The following is an 18,109-nucleotide window of genomic DNA, read 5'->3' on the forward strand; positions in this document are numbered from 1 at the left end:
CAGACCTACAGAGCTGAGATATTCTGCTAAAAAGCTTGGTTTGTGTTCTGCAGAAAAAAGTAAATCAAAAACAAATGGGATAGCACAAGGGGAAGTACATTGAGAGAATTTCTTTTTTTGGTGTAGTTATTGTTTTAAGCATTAATTAATCAGCTATATATTTTTAATTACTTCAAAGCAAAAAACACAACTATTTAAATATGTCTGAGCTGTAAAGATAGGAGTGCAATGGATGAAATAAGTGATGCTATATTTGATTCTCAATCTTGCAGTAATCCCGACTAGCCACTGAGGGGCCACAGTGACCAAGAATGAGTCATCACCACCAAGGCAGGATCAAATCGCAGCAGGCTGGTAATAGCTCATCCTTACATGCTTGCATGCATACATCCTGTCTTGGTGTATACACTTTTATTTCTTTTTCTTTAAAACAGAAAACGATAATTTCACAACAGGCCGTCTCAAGCAAACCCTCACATTAACCTGCCAACATCTACAAAACTGTATCAAAAGTGCACCATAGTATTATATATTTTTTTCTGGTTCCATCTTCTTATTTTTTTGTGGCTATATCAGTAATATTATTATAATTCTCATAATATTTATACAAATATTACTCTGTACAAGGTAGAAATACATAACTCGCAGTTCCCCACACCTGGAGTGTTTAAGACCCTCCCATCCATTTTAATAAACACACCCCCCTTTCCCCCATGCACAAGTCTTCACCTCCACACAGCCGCAGGAATCAAAAGGTTGCAACATGAAAGTTGAATGCAAATCCCGGTCATATCATACATATCTGTTACATTAAACACATTCTCTCCACAGCAAAGGACTGAACACGAGCGATGAAACGCTCTCACAACATAAATACAACTGACAAACAATGTTCAAATGCCTTGCGACTGCATCACATTCAACACTACTGCTGCATCGAGACCGGCGAGGGAGGGCTTGGACGGGTGGGGTGGGGGGTGTGTGAGCTGCAGTGAGAATCTGCACAGGTGGGATGCCGCAGAATTCTGCAAACAGGCATGCCTGTTGCACTGGTGTCCATAAGGGGACGCCCCTCTGGCCTCTTTCAGTCTCTGGACTGGTAAAACAAGATGTACCCGGACTCTGAGTTCTTAGAAATTTCAGATGTTAAACCATAGAACTCTTCAATTGCCTGGGCGTCAATTTTCTATAGGGAGAAATGGAACAAATTCAGACAAATGAAGAAAGACCATTTTTGCAATCTTGTATTCACTATAGTATATGGCCAAAAGTGTGTAGACTCCTAAACGCCACACCCTTATATACTTGATGAGCATTTTCAATGCCAGTGAAGTGTATTTCTGTATAAATGAATGAACAATGCTGATTTTGCATTTCTGTTCGATCTACAGTATTATGGATGAGGGCTGGCAGCTTACCTCAACAATGTCATCATCAAACAACAGCCAGAAATCATGACTCTTTACAATAGCGATATAGTGTCCTCGGTTTGGGCCGCTGTAAAAACACATGCAGATTGGCTACGAACCAGGAAATATTGATTCTCCTACTTTGTAAAGACTAATTACAAAAGGCTGTCTGTGAGTTATAGTATTTCTTATTTAAAAATCAGTGAAGATTATACATAATTATACATGTATTGTATATTGAAAGTTAATTCAGACTTGGGGTGTCAAATATTACTAAATAAATATCACATCTGTACTGACTAACCTGCCACAATGCACCACCACAGCGACCAGGTCGTAAAGCCTCTCAGGATTGGTGGCATCTCCAGAGGTGTTAAAGAGGCGGAGCTCCAGAGGGAAGACCACGCGGTAGCTTAGCTTCGTATAGCGCTGCAGCTGCTCCATGTATTTAAATCTCTTCAAGTGCAAGGCGAGGATCATAGGAAGTTTCTTAACCCGCATTCTACAGTCATATACAAACACATTCATTTAGAAAGTATATACAGAAAATACATTGTAAAGAATCAGTTGGTAAAGGACCAACTGACAGAAATTGATATATAGTCATTCATTTTAAATGACGCTAATGCTCACCGTTTGTGTGCCTCTTGTTTACTTCTGCATTCCTCACAGTAATATTTATATTCACTGCACAATGTCTCTGTATTACTGAAACCTCTATAAAGAGCGAGTAAAAGAGAGAAAAGTTGATTAAAATGGATATAGGTTGTCTTTGAGAAGACTGTTTTGCATTGGTTTAAAGGCCCCTTGTAGTGCCTTGATTTTTTTCCTGAGTTGACTAATTTTCAATTGAAACAGGACGTTTGGGTGTGGCATATGAAAGTGCTCGTCCCTTTTTTTTAAAGTAGCCATTAGCCTTTAGTTTGCATCAAAGCCAAAAAACATGATTAGCTACTTGCTAGTTGACTGCAGGTTGTATTACACCATCTACACCGGACGCGACTATTGGCATGACGCATCAGCTTGAGGCTGTCTAACACTGTAGAAAGCACGGACCAATCCACTGTAAAATCGAGTAGAATTCAGCAATGGTTAAATAATGCAGAGTTTACACTACACGATTTTAAGCCCAATTTTCGCTCGCCGACAGTTTTGTGGAGATCGCCGACAAAAGCCTGAAATCGTGGGCAAATCGGAGCTCGCTCCCGTGAGCAACGATCGCAATGTATGAACTATTAAAGATGAGATTTGAGAGAATCGCCGACACGTCGCCGATGTCAGCAAGATATCTAGGATGTTAAATATCTGAACCTGTCTACAACTCCAAATCGTGCAATGTGAAATATGTTTTGACTGAACACAACTGCAGCGTTGACCTACAGCCAATGAGAGAGCAAGAAACAGGGCACGGGAAGTTTCAGTGGGAGGAGTCCTGATGTACTGTACCTGCAACAGAACAACAACTAGCATGGCTGCGGTATCAAGAAACTCTAATTGGACTGAAGAAATTTTGGAAATATTTGTGGAACATTGGCAGGAGCACCAGTGCCTACATGATTTTTCCTCTGAACTGTACCACAACCGGGTGGAGAAAGAGAAGAGTTGGAGAGAAATTGTCAATTGTCTTGGACAGTCAGGTAAGCAAATAGGTAGTTTTTTCAGTAGGAGCTACTTTTTCATATTGAAACTAATCAAATATATGATGCCTTGAGGCGATTAAAAACATACACATTATATTCTGAAATGCATAACAAATGATCATTCATATGTTTTCGTATCTCGTATCACTTCTGGCTTGTACTCTGTTGTGAAACGTAATTTGGAGTCCAGGCAGAGTCGTCTGTGATTCGTCAATAGTGAAATGTCTTGTAACGTGTTCACCCCTGTCGCGGATTCGTCGTGTAATTTGAAAACGCTACAACTTCAGTGACATGACAGACAGTTTTGTAATATGAACAGTACCACGACCCGACATCTTTGAAAGTCGTGTAGTGTGTAGGAGCCATAACCAGTATCATACTTAAAAAATACATAAAAAATCCACTGGTATAAACATTTACTTATTATGTTGGCTTGACACTTGGCACAGACCTTTAGGCTATTCTCATTCGGGTTGCTATGACTTTTCGAACTGATCAGGACTGCGTTTCCCAAAAGCACCGTAAGCCGAATTAGATCATAGAAATCATTGGCGGCAATGGTTTCTATGATCTACTTAGCTTGCGATGCTTTTGGGAAAAGCAGCCCAGCATAGAGCACAACAGTGCCCGCCAACTTTTTCAGCCACCTGCGACCTGGAAGTATTTTTACTTTTCATAAAATCCCTCATAAAACTACTAAGCCATGAACCAAACCAACGAGCTCCGAGGTGAATCACAACATTACAAACTTTGTTTTGTAGCAAAAATGTTTTTGAAAATCAGACAAAAAGACAAAGGCACAACACTATCTGTCATTCACAAGGGCAAGATCTACAATCCCATGAAGCACAGCAAATTACGTTATTGAAAATAAACCAATGGAAATTTATAAAACGTTTGATTTAGGTTGTTGATTATAAGTATTGAAACAATGTAGTTAACATTTATCATGAAATATTCCAATATATACAAACATGCACTGTAAGTAGTTTGTGGGTGAAGGGACACCGACTCTTTTGCGTTATCATTCACACATCACAATGCGTCATAGGAGTGGACGGTCGCTTCCAGGCTTGTTTGGCTGCAATTGTCTGATTGGTGGAGCTTTCTCTGCTGGACCACAGGTAGTGTAAATATTCACCAGGAACTCATTGATTTTTAAACAATGAGGTTGAAATAACATAGACATATGGTCACAACAGAAGCATATACTGCACCATCGATGAACAACCTCGGAGCTCATGGTAGGTCTATCTTTATATGTTTGTAGGTCATCGGTAAAAATACATTTGTCTGAGGAAAAAAACTGGCTAGATTAGCTCTGCAGCCCATCAGCACTAGAACAGGGCATCCGTCTACCATCGGTGCTATGCAGCTCATCTGGTGTAGACATGGTGTCATATGGCATTCTTATTCTAGAGAGCTTTATTATATTGGAAAAGAAAATCTGTGTTGTAAAGATGAGTGATCAATATTTTTGGTCCGTTTTACCAGAAGAGGAAGACTGTAAGTTATAAATGAGTATATATGATAAAAGTTCATTCTAAAGAGCACTAGTGAATAGAAGGCTTTAAAGCCAATATACCAAACCCCAATTTGTTTTAATGAGGTTGTGATGAGGAGGAGGGCGGGGCCTTGACTACACATACCCGGTCCCCAATTGGGCTAATCAGCCGAGGAGAGGGATAAATGCAGCCAGATGCGGCAGTTCGGGGGGGAGAGGGGAGGGAGAGAGAGAGAGAGAGAGAGAGAGAGAGAGAGAGAGAGAGAGAGAGAGAGAGAGAGAGAGAGAGAGAGAGAGAGAGAGAGAGAGAGAGAGAGAGAGAGAGAGAGAGAGAGAGAGAGAGAGAGACTGAGACTGAGACTGAGACTGCCGCATCCAGCTGCATTTATCCCTCTCCTCGGCTGATTAGCCCAATTGGGGACCAGGCATGTGTAGTCGCGGCCTGGCCCCACCTTACTCTTCACAGAGGTCTTTAACAGCATGTCCAGTATGTGTTTGTGTGCAATTCCTAAAGTGTTTTCAAACCTGAGACAGTGTGTAATTGAAGTGTTCTGTTCAACATCCACTGACAAATCCAAGAAATCCTCGTCTTTACTGCTTATCTGTAAGAGACCAAAGTTCAAAGATGCACCTCAGATAAAAGCACAGCCAATCACATTCATCATAATTATCAGGATATCACACCCTATTGTAATTAAGGGATTACCAGTTTAATAATATACAGTATGTGGCGCTATTACCGTCTCACAGGTGAGGCACCGTGTCTCATTGGTCAACGTGCCCTGGAAGATCTCGTGAACCCAGGTGGAGGAGGGCGGGGTGCTGTTATTGTTCTGTGAATCAAGTGTTCCATTGGCCAGTTTGCCATTCTGTTTGTCTTGCTTCCGCTCTTCTTGTAGCAGGTCTGCTATAGTGTTCAGCAGGTAGTTTAGGAACTCATGTGCATCTTGTTGCATGTAGTTATCAAATAGTTCTGTGGGTTTACAGGGAGAAAGGATATGTCACTCTCTGTAATAGCAATCTGCTGGGTAACACAAGGAATGATGAATGAATCAAATGCTGTATCTAGATCTGCACAATGAATCAAAAATAAATAAATAATCGAGATTACAATTATGGCTGCTACAATTAACTAATCGACAGTGATTTCATAATCATGCAGCCCTAGCTGAATCTAATGTGTTTTACATGCCAATAAAACCCATTGAATGAAACTAAATATCAAACCAAGTGGCCTTTATTTTAAATACAGCTCATGCAAACTTTTTAAGGAAATTACTTAATATGTATGTTAGGTTTAAATGATACTTAAATATAATTCAGTTCAATTATGTTTAATTTATTCAATTGTATTTAACATATTAAAATGAAAAATAAAAAGTATTTGCACACTTTCTGTCTGTTAAACTTTGTGGAACATGTCGACAGATGTTGTGCTGAACTACACCTGTGGTTACTGTGCTAGGGCACCTATGTGAACTTGACTTCACACATCCACTAAACATTACCATAGGACCACTTGGTTAAAAGAAGTTGTAAAAAAATTTGAGAAAAGGTCTAGCATTATTTAATTTGATCTAATGCAATGAAATGCAACAGCTGCGCTGCTGCTGGCAAGTGTATCAGACTGAAGACTGGTTTTGTTGGATGAGATCTGTGTTTCATTGCTTGCATTTTATACACTCTTTGAGCATTAAAATGCAGTCACGAAGTAACATGTTTTGAGCAATAAGTTTCATTAAATTGTTTCAATTGACAACATCTGTAACAACAGTCATTATAACAAATGTACATAGTGTCGCCTTCGGTGTGCAAAGGCCTTTAAGTGTCCAAATAATTTTTGGGCCATCTGTTAACTTAAAAATATAGTTGCTTGATTATATTTCAGCACTCTCTCTTCTTTCATCCTTACCATTCTCTTTCCGTAATCTCGTGATGAACTTTTTAGGGGGTATCACCCCAACTTTCCTCTTCTGGTTAGCTATGCTGTGAAAGAGGTCTGCCAGGCAGGTGAGCAAGTTCTCCTTGCGGCGTGGCTGACTCCTGTATGCCAGGATTTTCTCCCGGAACGGCCTGCAGAAGTACAGTGCCTGGAGCACAGAGTTACAGTAGCAGGTGTTTCCAAACTGTGGATCAAACACAGAACACAGACACACAATGATTCCAGCATGATGATAAACACACTGGCCAGAGGAAACAATGTTAGAAAACAGGGAAGATCTCTTCTTACATTGACCAATCCAAAGTAATGCTCATTGACAGGGAACTGCTCCGAGCCGATCTCTTTCTCCAAAGCGGAGGCATTGGCGCCCTGAAACAGAACAGGCAAGCAGCTATTCAAGCATTTACAGCAGTTAACTTGTGGATACAAGGTCTCTTTTACAAAAGTACAATGGCAACCATAGTTTCTGCCAAATATATTTACTGTAACTAAAACAAAACTGTAATAAGGTTTTGCCACCAGCCATGGATGCCATCCAAAAAAATTAAAGGGATAGTTCACACCAAAATGAAAATTGTCTTATTTACTCACCCTCATTCCACCCCAGATGTGTGACGTTCTTTCTACTGCTGAACATAAACAATGATTTTTAGAAGAATATCTCAGCTTGGTATGTCCATACAATGCAAGTGAATGGTGGACAAAACTTTGAAGCTTCAAAAAGCATATAAAGGCAGCTTAAAAGTAATTTATATGACTGCAGTGGTTTAATTCATGTATTCAGAATATGAAAGGTGTGGGTGAGAAACAGATCAATAAATAATTCCTATTTAACTATAAATTCTCCTCCCTGCCCAGAAGTTGGCAATATGTACAAAGAATGTGAATCGCTAAAAAAAAAAAAAAAAATAAGAAATGATCTGTTTCTTATTTTTGCAATATGTAAATTAAATGCAAGTGAATGGTGGACAAAAAGTTGAAGCGCCAAAAAGCATATAAAGGCAGCTTAAATGTAATCCAAACAACTCCAGTGGTTAAATCCATGTCTTCTGGAGTGATATGATGGGTGTATGGATTACATTTAAGCTGCCTTTATATGCTTTTTGGAGCTTCAACTTTTTGTCCACCATTCACTTGCATTTAATTTACATACAGAGCTGAGATATACATCTAACAAGAATGTTTGTGTTCAGCAGAAGAAAGAAAATATACATATGGGATGGCATGAGGTAAATAAATGAAAGAACTTTCATTTTTTGGTTGAACAGTTCCTTTAGGCAAAGCTTTTAAGAAGACATTTACTTGCACTTTGAAAACATTACAGTAATCCCTTGTGATTCAGAATAACAACTAGTTAAAATAATACATAAAGAACATAAAGCAGGTACATTTGCATTTCATTAAAATGTGCAAGACATTTTAAGGTACAACACTACATTAGCACAACATTTCACAGCCACAATAATTGTAATAAAAGGTTTTCTAACTGAATAATAAAGTCCAAAAAGAGCAATTAAATCAATCGAATAAAGATCCAGATAACAGATAAGATATCGAGGTACACACTACAAGGGGGATGCACAGACAGGGGATGGGACACTAAAGCAATCACGATGTACGCACTGGGGCACAGGTACACTGAACGCAGTGAAAATCACAATGCTAACGTTTGCCGTACCACTACTCATTTATCACACAAAAGTAAAAATCGCGCTGATTTAGTTAGCTCGCGCTTATTAAGCATATATCATGCTCATAACCTGTGTGTACTGAATGACACTTCAGCTCAGCAGTTAGCTGATATCTACGTTGCTGCGTCCAGGAAGGGCGAATTCAAAAGGCCAAAATTGCTTTAAAAAGACATAGATAATATTTATGTCGCATATCCCTCCGATAATAGTAATTATTTAGGCCTAATGCAAAATTCATAGCAGGAACACACGCACGCAAGGAGTCCAATTCCCAGTCGCCACTAACACAACAAATGCAGCACGTCACCAATTATACTATCATGCATGCGCGGACATCCATTAATCCGTGAATCAGTGCATATTTACTCACCATGGTACAAAAAGAGGCAAATTTGGAAACTGTCATTAGGATTTCCATTCGCCCACCGCCATCTTCCACCCAATCACCGCGCGGAGGCGAAGAGGAGTCCCCGTGAGGACAGACTGCGTCCCTACCAGAGGGCATTCCGCGGGGTCTTAGCGTCCCTCCAAGACTGATGATTTCCGTCTGATTAATTGCTTACACAATTGCAAAATTACTATTGGACTGAATAGAGTTAAACCAGAAAATCAGGGAGAATTCTTAAGATTGTATAATTTGTATAATATGTTTATGACGTTTAAATTTTATTTTTAAAATGTAGTTTTATTTATTAATAGTCATTTTATATCAAATTTTGAACATGCTTTTTTGTCAATAAAAATATAAAATAAAAATAAATAATGTGAACATTGACCAGAGACAGTTTAGCAGCGATGGACCACTGTATTAATCGGAGCGCCCAACGGATGTAGAAAAGAAAGTCCCGCCTTACAGGCAAAAGAGCCAATCGCCTTTTAGTTACAGAAGTTACCTGCGAATTAGCTGAACTAGCCGAAAAATAGCGTTATTTTTTACGTGATCTGAGCTAAACGAGCAAAATGTATAATACTGGTGTTGTCAGATTTTACTGTTGATTTCAAATTTGCTCTTTGATCGGAGATTTCGGTCTTTGCCCATTCACGCAGATAGGAGCTGTACTTTTATGCCGCTTGTTTACATAGAAAATAGCTACTTGGGAGCGTTTCAAAGATGGCCGCCGAGTGGACTGATTTGTCTTGAAAGGTACTTTGATAGTGGCCGCTCACTTTTATGTCACATAATTTAATTTCACCCAAATTAAACCCCCATGCTTCTTTAAATATATTATTTAAGCGAAGCAAACAACAGTTACATGTATGTAGTTAAAATTAATCACTTAAAAATCAGTGAGTAAACTGGTTCTGCATGGCAATGACATAACTACGGAAGCCCTGAACCGCACTTAAAAAAAAAATTCACCCCAGATTAATTTTTTCTGTCTTTGTTCCTTCCTTAGCCTATGCCCTAGAAGGAAAAAAATATCTCTCATTTTCTCTCTCTCCAAAGTAATAATAATACATAAATAAAAAATTCTCCAAATTTCTCCAAAATTAGTTTTTTTCGTCAAGAAGCAACACTTGAGAATTTTTTTTTTCTTTGCCTGCTGGTTAATCCTTAGCATGCTGTACCAGCCTCTGCCACTAATTAAATCTTGTGCTGAAGGTGACAGATGTCAGCTTAATCTGTGTATTTTTTTGTTGTAAAATACAAAAAGAATGTTTTGCGAAGCTTAATCATGAAAGAAACATACTGTATATAATGTTTGAGAGTCTACTAATCAGAATCAGCTTTATTGGCAGGTATGCTTACACATACGAGGAATTTGTCTTGGTGACAGGAGCTTCCAGTTCACAATAATACAAAAAAGCAACAAGACATATATAATAATAATCAAAACAAATATATAATACGTGAGATCCCACAATTAAACGAATACACCTCAAGTTACAATGCTTCATATGGCATTCATTGTGAAGTGTTTTTTTAAGACATTAACCACTGGGAATATCAGTGCTGCTATTGATATTGTGCTTTTTTTCTATTTGTAGGCCTATGTAAACATGCACTTGATAGATGTCTTTGACCGTTGCAACACCTCCCACTCTCTTTTCAGTGCTGTGTTTAAAGGGGTGACTCAAGTTAGAGTTGCCCAAATCAATGAATTCTTTGGAGCGATGCATCAGCTTCAACCACGGCACTGTGTCGAGGAAATGGTGCATGCTCCATGTTCAATTATCGTTTGGCGTTCTGGTTGTCCCAGAAAGAGATTTTGCGTCTCTTGAATATTGCAACATAGGCAATGTCTGTTTTTTGTTGTGATGTGTGTACAACTGGTAATGTTAATCATGTTGCAAGTAATGTTATAATGACAAATAAAATAATGCATAGATTGATGGAATGTTTAACAAAAGTAAAGTTGTTCAGACTTATTTACATTGGAACTTCATCACAATTGAAGCTCGTCAATATGAGATCATGAAACACAGGTGAAAATCCAAAGCCTGAATAGAGTTTGCAAAGCAAATATTTAGATCTTAATAATTGTATAATAATGTGGGTTGCTTTTGGATAAATGCTACCAGGATGTTGTGCCCCTTAAAACACTTCCAGCTCACATTCTCATTTTACATAAAATAAGTTGTTGATTTAAAACGCAACAACTCCAAAAGTCACAGAGAAGTCGGGGGAAGAAAATCACCATAAGCAAAGATGCAGCAATCACAGGAGAGATGGAGATTTAATTACTAATAATCTACAGGTGGTGAGACAGGTGAAAATTATCTACACAAATAATTGAATACAAACTTGAAATGCCTAAAGAGCAGGTTTATGTCCACTTTTGAAAATTATCAGTTGTACACAATATCACACGCACACACAAAATAAAAAAAACAGGCATTGCCAATGTTGCAATATTCAAAAGACCCAAAGTTCTCAGTGCTTTCCCTCATTTAACAGACCAAGGGATAACCAGAAAGCCAGACGATGATTGAAAACGGAGCGTGCACCATTTCCTCAAAAAGCTCTGCATCTTCCTTTAACTCGACACAGTGCCGTGGTTGAGGATGATGCATCACTCTGAGGAGTTCATTGATTTGGGGAACTCTAACACGAGTCACACAGCACTGAAAGAGAGAAGTTTTGGCATTGCCACACTTCCCAATGAATGCCATTGGGACATAGTAACCTTAGTTATATTCATTTAATTGTGGGATCTCGTATATTAGTAGACTCTCAAACATTATATACAGTAAAAACAAATCCTTGATTAGGTTTTGCAAAACATTCCATTTGTATTTTACAATAATAAAAATATACAGATTAAGAACCACAGCTGTCGTCTGTCACCTTAAGCGCACAATTACATTCTTACTGAGAGTGGCTGGTACCGCATGCTAATTGTTAGCTAGAAACAACAACAAAAATCATGTGCTGCCTGTCGAGAAGAAAAAAAGAATTAGCAGAGAATAAAAATTGAGAGAGAATTGTATATTAGTTTTAGTTTTTTGTAGGACATTTGTAGGATGTTTGATACATTTCACCTAATGTTTTTTCTTTTCATTTCACAGAGCGGTTCAGGGCTTCCGTACCATCTCTGTCTAGGGAGCAATAGCTTTGGAACAATTTTATTCAGGCAATTGAGCGGTACACCTATTCGTGTGCTTTGAAGGAAGAACCGCAGGACCCCAACATTCTCTTTCCGCCGTACCCGCCATCTTGCGAGCAACCGGGGGTAAGATGTGCTCTAGACATTATAAATAAAATCATCGATTATATATAATTTAATGCAGATAACTTGTACACAAAGCACCTACAAATTTTATTATCCAACTAGCTTCAAAATTAAGCCTGTGTTTGTGTTGCTTGATGTTGTATAGAGTAAAACTACAGCGTTAAGATGAAAGTGTGTCGGTTCCATGTGGGCCATGCGTGGACTTTGAGAGAGACGAGACTGGCAAATAATAGTGTGGGAAATTGTGTTGCAGTATTTATCGAGATTTCAGTGTCAGTTTGATAGATGTTATGACGAAATGTTAACTTGTGTAAGTTAAGTCAATGTTTTACAAGCAATATAGGCTAACTAATGACAATCGTTTCTCATAATGTGCAATTATGTCACAAATACAGCCATCTTAACTGTTAATTTTACAAATACTTGTTTAGATGTTGTATGTGTGAGATCTATATATATATATATATATATATATATATATATATATATAACGTATATATGTATGTCAAACTAGTGTATTGCTTGGTTAATAATCACTAGAAGCTGTCAACTGTGATAGTAATTAAAGTAGCTCCTTGGTGTAGTTATAGTTGGATAAAATGTTCATGAAAACTTGTTTTGTCTCTTTTCTACCCAGTAATCAGGCATCATGACGAACACCAGAGGCAAGAGGAGGGGGACCAGGTATATGTTTGCCAGGCCCTTCCGTAAGCATGGTGAGTTCACTTGAATCACACTGCATTCATTCTCTGGACTATAGGTTTACATGCACATAAGTTGGCAGTGTTGATGTTGAACATTTTGTCTAACAGAGCTTAATTCTTTCTGTAAAAGGCCCAGTCCCTCTGTCCACTTATATGCGTATCTACAAGAAGGGTGATATTGTTGATATCAAGGTAAGTTTAATTACATGAAAGATTTGTAAGTCTCAGTATACTTTGTTGTGATGAATTTTGTGCATTGAAAATAATAAAACCATTAAGTTTTTACGCAGGGCACAGGAACCATTCAGAAGGGTATGCCTCATAAGTGCTACCATGGCAAAACAGGACGTGTTTATAATGTTACACAGCATGCTGTAGGCATCATTGTCAACAAGCAAGTCAAGTAAGTAAAGCGCTTGTCACATCTAGATGTTGATGATCAAAATATACTGATATTTTAATTAGAGATTTGTGGGAAGACTAATTTCACTGACATTTAAATGTAATTTTTGAATTTGATTAGTCGAAAAAGAAACCCTGAGAAAACTGTCAAACATTTCGTTCATAAGACCCATTTAAAACACTTAAACAATTCGATTATGATAATTGAACTTTAAATATAGAACATGACATGCATTCAACGTTAGGGAAAACTGGCATATTTTTTTCAAAGCAATTGCATTTCATGACGAACATTAGGATATGACCTGATATGATATGACAGCTGTTCGATTAAGAATGTTAAAGAATAACAGTTAAGATGAAAAAAGAGGCCTGTGTGAAATGTACAATAAACCTAATGTATTGTTCTAAGCATGACATTCACAAAGAGTAAATGGTCTGCACTTATATAGTGCTTTTAAGTTTAGCGCTTACCAAAGCGCTTTACACTGTGTCCTAATCACCCATTCACACTCGTACACCAATGGCGGCACAGCTGCCATGCTAGGCGCTAGCCTGCCATTGGGAGCAACTTGGGCTTCCGTGTCTTGCCGAAGTGTCCTTGGGCAAGAGTCGTGTGGGCCGGGAATCGAACAGCCAACCCGCCCTACCACCTGAGGCACAGCCGCCGCAGTAAGCATAAATAAATAAATGGGCATACCTGGTCTAAAATAGTCATTTTCTAGGCTACTTGTGCATACTTATTTGATGAGGAAAAATTAACACGTCAACGTGGTCCGGTGAATTACGGAACCGGACTCACTGAGGTGATTTTCTTGTAAAAAAAAAAAAGCCCACTCGATGGGAAAATAACTTGATCATGCACAGATTTAAAGACTCAAATGTGAACATCCATAGCGACCTGCAAGCCAACGTTTCAGAAATCCGCTTCTAGCATCAATGCCGAAGTGACACTGCTCAGTTTTTAACAATGATACGGCATGAATAATGTGTACGTGTTAGCTGGAATTATTTTAAAGGTAAGCTACACCCAATTAAAACAGTCCTGAATTGTCATTTTTAATGATTGAAAACACTAATATTGACTCAAAATATCAAATGCATATAGAATGACATGCGTTTACAAACTCAAAACTACTCCATATCAGCTGATATCCAAATGTAGGTACTTGTATCAGCCTTCAATAATTGGTATTGGTGCACCTCTAAATTGTATTAATAATTATATTTAAAATGTTACATTAACATGACAGGAATTTAAGTGCAGCCTTTGTAAAAAAATATAAGCCAATCATAAATGTGTAAACCTTTAAAGGGATAAAATATTTACAGACTAGTAATTTCAGTATCAACTAGCAGCATCATTAATGTTTATTCTAATAGTCTTGCTCATCCCTAATTTTAACAGTCCTGCTATAGCCTGATTCTATGCATTCAAAGTTTCTGCCTTTTATTTTAAGTAAAGGGGTGGTCACACTACACTTTGTGCTCTATTCACTCTCATTCAAACGCATCCAATCACGGGACACTGGAAATGCAACGTCATGCGAAGAAATTTGTTTGACGAGAGGACAAGTGATTAACAGATCACCAAAGTGTCACATGCTGACATCTTGGTCATTACAAAGAATGCAAATTTCATAGTTTAGTGTTTTGTTATACAGGTGCTGGTCATATAATTAGAATATCAAAAAGTTGATTTTATTTCAGTAATTCCATTCAAAAAGTGAAACTTGGATATTATATTCATTCATTCCACACAGACTGATACATTTCAAATGTTTATTTCATTTAATTGTGATGATTAAAACGGACAACTAATGAAAATCCTAAATTCAGTGTCTCCGAAAATTAGAATATTACTTCCAATACAAAAAAATTATTTTTAGAAATGTTGGCGAACTGAAAAGTATGAGCATGTACAGCACTCAATACTTAGCTGGGGCTCCTTTTGCCTGAATTACTGCAGCAATGCGGCGTGGCATGGAGTCGATCAGTCTGTGGCACTGCTCTGGTGTTATGAGAGCCCAGGTTGCTCTGATAGTGGCCTTCAGCTCTTCTGCATTGCTGGGTCTGGCGTATCGCATCTTCCTCTTCACAATACCCCATAGATTTTGTATAGGATTAAGGTCAGGCGAGTTTGCTGGCCAGTTAAGAACAGGGATACCATGGTCCTTAAACCAGGTACTGGTAGCTTTGGCACTGTGTGCAGGTGCCAAGTCCTGTTGGAAAATGAAATCTGCATCTCCATAAAGTTGGTCAGCAGCATGAAGTGCTCTTAAACTTCCTGGTTGACGGCTGCGTTGACCTTGGACCTCAGAAAACACAGTGGACCAACACCAGCAGATGACATGGCATCCCAAACCATCACTGACTGTGGAAACTTTACACTGGACTTCAAGCAACGTGGATTCTGTGCCTCTCCTCTCTTCCTCAAGACTCTGAGATCTTGATTTCCAAAGGAAATGCAAAATTTACTTTCATCAGAGAACGTAACTTTGGACCACTCAGTAGCAGTCCAGTCCATTTTGTCTTTAGCCCAGGCAAGACGCTTCTGCCGCTGTTTCTTGTTCAAGAATGTCTTGACACAAGGAATGCGACAGCTGAAACCCATGTCTTTCATACGTCTGTGCGTGGTGGTTCTTGAAGCACTGACTCCAGCTGCAGTCCACTCTTTGTGAATCTCCCCCACGTTTTTGAATGGGTTTTGTTTCACAATCCTCTCCAGGGTGCGGTTATCCCTATTGCTTGTACACTTTTTTTCTACCACATCTTTTCCTTCCCTTCGCCTCTCTATTAATGTGCTTGGACACAGAGCTCTGTGAACAGCCAGCCTCTTTAGCAATGACCTTTTGTGTCTTGCCCTCCTTGTGCAAGGTGTCAATGGTCGTCTTTTGGACAGCTGTCAAGTCAGCAGTCTTCCCCATGATTGTGTAGCCTACAGAACTAGACTGAGAGACCATTTAAAGGCCTTTGCAGGTGTTTTGAGTTAATTAGCTGATTAGAGTGTGGCACCCGGTGTCTTCAATATTGAACCTTTTCACAATATAAACATTTTCTGAGATAATGATTTTGGGGTTTTTCATTAGTTGTCCATTATAATCATCAAAATTAAAAGGAATGAACAATTGAAATATATCAGTCTGTGTGGAATGAATGTATACATTATCCAAGTTTCACTTTTTGAATGGAATTACTGAAATAAACTGTTTAATATTCTAATTATATGACCTGTATATTAATATATTTTAGCATGTTTAATATTATTTGTGATTTATTTACTTTCTCACTTGACATAATATCCTGGCATGTTGCGTTGTCTGAAAAAATGTGCATGCTCAAAGCCTAGTGTGACTGCCACTCAACTTGGACTAGTTGGTGATGGCTGGAAGTAATAAAAGTATAAACATACTATTTTAGGCTTGTCAAAGTTAATCTGAGTAACCTCCAAAGATGCTGATTTATGGAATGCAAACATGTGAATAATGATTGAGTGTATGTTTTTGTCAAATGCTATCCATTGAATTTACAATTGTCCAATGTTTCCTAATGTTAAAAAAAAAAAAAAGGTCTTAATCTACAAATGTTTATGTCAGGCCTTTACTCTATAAAAAGGAGAAGGTACTAGAGAATCCTGATGAATTGTGATTCCTTAGTCACCAAAGTAATAATTTTTTAAAGTATTCATTGGGTTTGAAATGGGTGTTCCTAAAGTAGGTCTGGGGAAAAAAATACAGATGTTCAGATAAATGGCAATCTTCACAGAACAGCCGATTTTCTTATTTAGACAGTACCTTTTTGTTTTTTTTAAACCTGTTCAACAAATCAATGTAAATACCTGTAAATAGTACAAATTATGCACATAATCAATACAAATATGTAGCATATGCCACAATCTAATAAATGCAATATAATTTGTTGATAGAATACGTGGATTTGTTCATTTTTAAAAAGCTCAAATGTGGCAAATTATGAAACAATATCTCATATCATTGGTAAAATTTACAGCATTATCTAGGACAGAATTTAATATGTAAAAAAATAAAACGTGGACATGAATAACTGAAATATACCTGCATGTCAATTGATATTGAATTGAGAGCTTGTGTAATATAATACAATTGGGAAATCGTTATCAATACCCAGCCTTACTCCTTAATGTGTTTAAGAGCCCCAGATTCACTTTACCATAAGGGCAGTCCAGTGTCCTGTGTGGTCATTCATGTGGGGAAGAGCAGTGATCCTTATGCACCCTGGACAGACACATTAATGCCTGTGCCAGATTGTCAATAAGGGAACATGCATCTCATGGATGATATTTGTGATTGCGCAACATAACCCCTGTTGTTGTAGTGAGCAACTATTTTTGTTCCTTTCAGAGGCAAGATCCTGGCTAAGAGAATTAATGTGCGTATCGAGCACATTAAGCACTCAAAAAGCAGAGACAGCTTCCTGCAGCGCGTAAAAGAGAATGAAAAGAAGAAAGTGGAGGCCAAGAAGGCAGGCACTTGGATTGAGCTGAAACGCCAGGTATGGGAAATAAACTTGGTGTTTTGTCAATTTTTCCATCTTGAAGTGTCAATTTATTTTACAGTTAACTAGACTTGTATTTTGTTGATGTATATTCATCTTGTTCTTTCCTCTTAGCCTGCTGCTCCACGGCCAGCACACTTTGTCAGCACCAAGAACAATGAGCCTCAGCTCCTGGAGCCCATCCCCTACGAGTTCATGGCATAAGTCTGCTGACCAAAATAAAGTCCTTTGTACAACATACTTCATGTTTGGAACTCTTTACTTTTAAAGAAATGTTGGGGTTCTAAAATTGCTATTATTGTCATTTTATTTATAAATGTAGCATTGTTGCTCAGACTAGAAATGAAAGCATCCGTGTACTGCAGAGCATGCGCAATGAATCGCAAACACTGATGCTGTTACTTCCATTTATTTCTATTATTTTAATGCAGTTATTACACTAGCGACAGTGCTGTCAGAGCTGCATGATTTTCTTTTTATTTCCCATGATATTGTAATCATTATTTTGATTAATAGAATTTATATTTTTTTTTTTTCCTGTGTGGGGCAAATTACAATCCATATTTATATAAGCTACACCTCCAAGCAAGATTAGAACTTTGTTCCTTAG

At 38.0% G+C, this 18,109-nt stretch overlaps 2 protein-coding genes across 2 annotated transcripts; one reads left to right on the forward strand and one right to left on the reverse strand.

Annotated features, from left to right (window-relative positions):
• Positions 1-78: 78 nt before the first annotated feature.
• Positions 79-8,683, reverse strand: usp12a (ubiquitin specific peptidase 12a). The gene is made up of 9 exons (XM_052114856.1): positions 8,557-8,683; positions 6,784-6,864; positions 6,466-6,679; positions 5,294-5,526; positions 5,079-5,155; positions 2,043-2,126; positions 1,714-1,911; positions 1,419-1,497; positions 79-1,186 (listed from the first exon to the last, which is right to left on the reverse strand). The coding sequence occupies exons 1-9, from the start codon at positions 8,602-8,604 to the stop codon at positions 1,085-1,087; spliced, it is 1,116 nt and encodes a 371-aa protein (XP_051970816.1). The 5' UTR covers positions 8,605-8,683; the 3' UTR covers positions 79-1,084.
• Positions 8,684-11,798: 3,115 nt separating this feature from the next.
• On the forward strand, positions 11,799-17,739 carry rpl21 (ribosomal protein L21). Its single transcript, XM_052114893.1, has 6 exons — positions 11,799-11,860; positions 12,498-12,576; positions 12,695-12,756; positions 12,855-12,967; positions 17,346-17,496; positions 17,614-17,739. Exons 2-6 carry the CDS (start codon positions 12,510-12,512, stop codon positions 17,701-17,703), a joined length of 483 nt encoding a protein of 160 aa, XP_051970853.1. The 5' UTR covers positions 11,799-11,860; positions 12,498-12,509; the 3' UTR covers positions 17,704-17,739.
• Positions 17,740-18,109: the final 370 nt, after the last annotated feature.

This window comes from Xyrauchen texanus, chromosome 42 (genome assembly GCF_025860055.1).
Source record: "Xyrauchen texanus isolate HMW12.3.18 chromosome 42, RBS_HiC_50CHRs, whole genome shotgun sequence".
NCBI lineage: Eukaryota > Metazoa > Chordata > Actinopteri > Cypriniformes > Catostomidae > Xyrauchen > Xyrauchen texanus.

Bases quoted from the DNA above. Each gene is read 5' to 3' on its own strand.
- usp12a (XM_052114856.1), bottom strand. From the start codon at position 8,604: ATGGAAATCCTAATGACAGTTTCCAAATTTGCCTCTTTTTGTACCATG. The intron at 6,680-6,783 runs GTAAGAAGAGAT...TTTGATCCACAG, and splicing joins ATTACTTTGGATTGGTCAAT to TTTGGAAACACCTGCTACTG. The intron at 2,127-5,078 runs GTTTGAAAACAC...CGCTCTTTATAG, and splicing joins TCAATTACACACTGTCTCAG to AGGTTTCAGTAATACAGAGA.
- rpl21 (XM_052114893.1), top strand. From the start codon at position 12,510: ATGACGAACACCAGAGGCAAGAGGAGGGGGACCAGGTATATGTTTGCC. The intron at 12,577-12,694 runs GTGAGTTCACTT...TTTCTGTAAAAG, and splicing joins CAGGCCCTTCCGTAAGCATG to GCCCAGTCCCTCTGTCCACT. The intron at 12,968-17,345 runs GTAAGTAAAGCG...TGTTCCTTTCAG, and splicing joins ATTGTCAACAAGCAAGTCAA to AGGCAAGATCCTGGCTAAGA.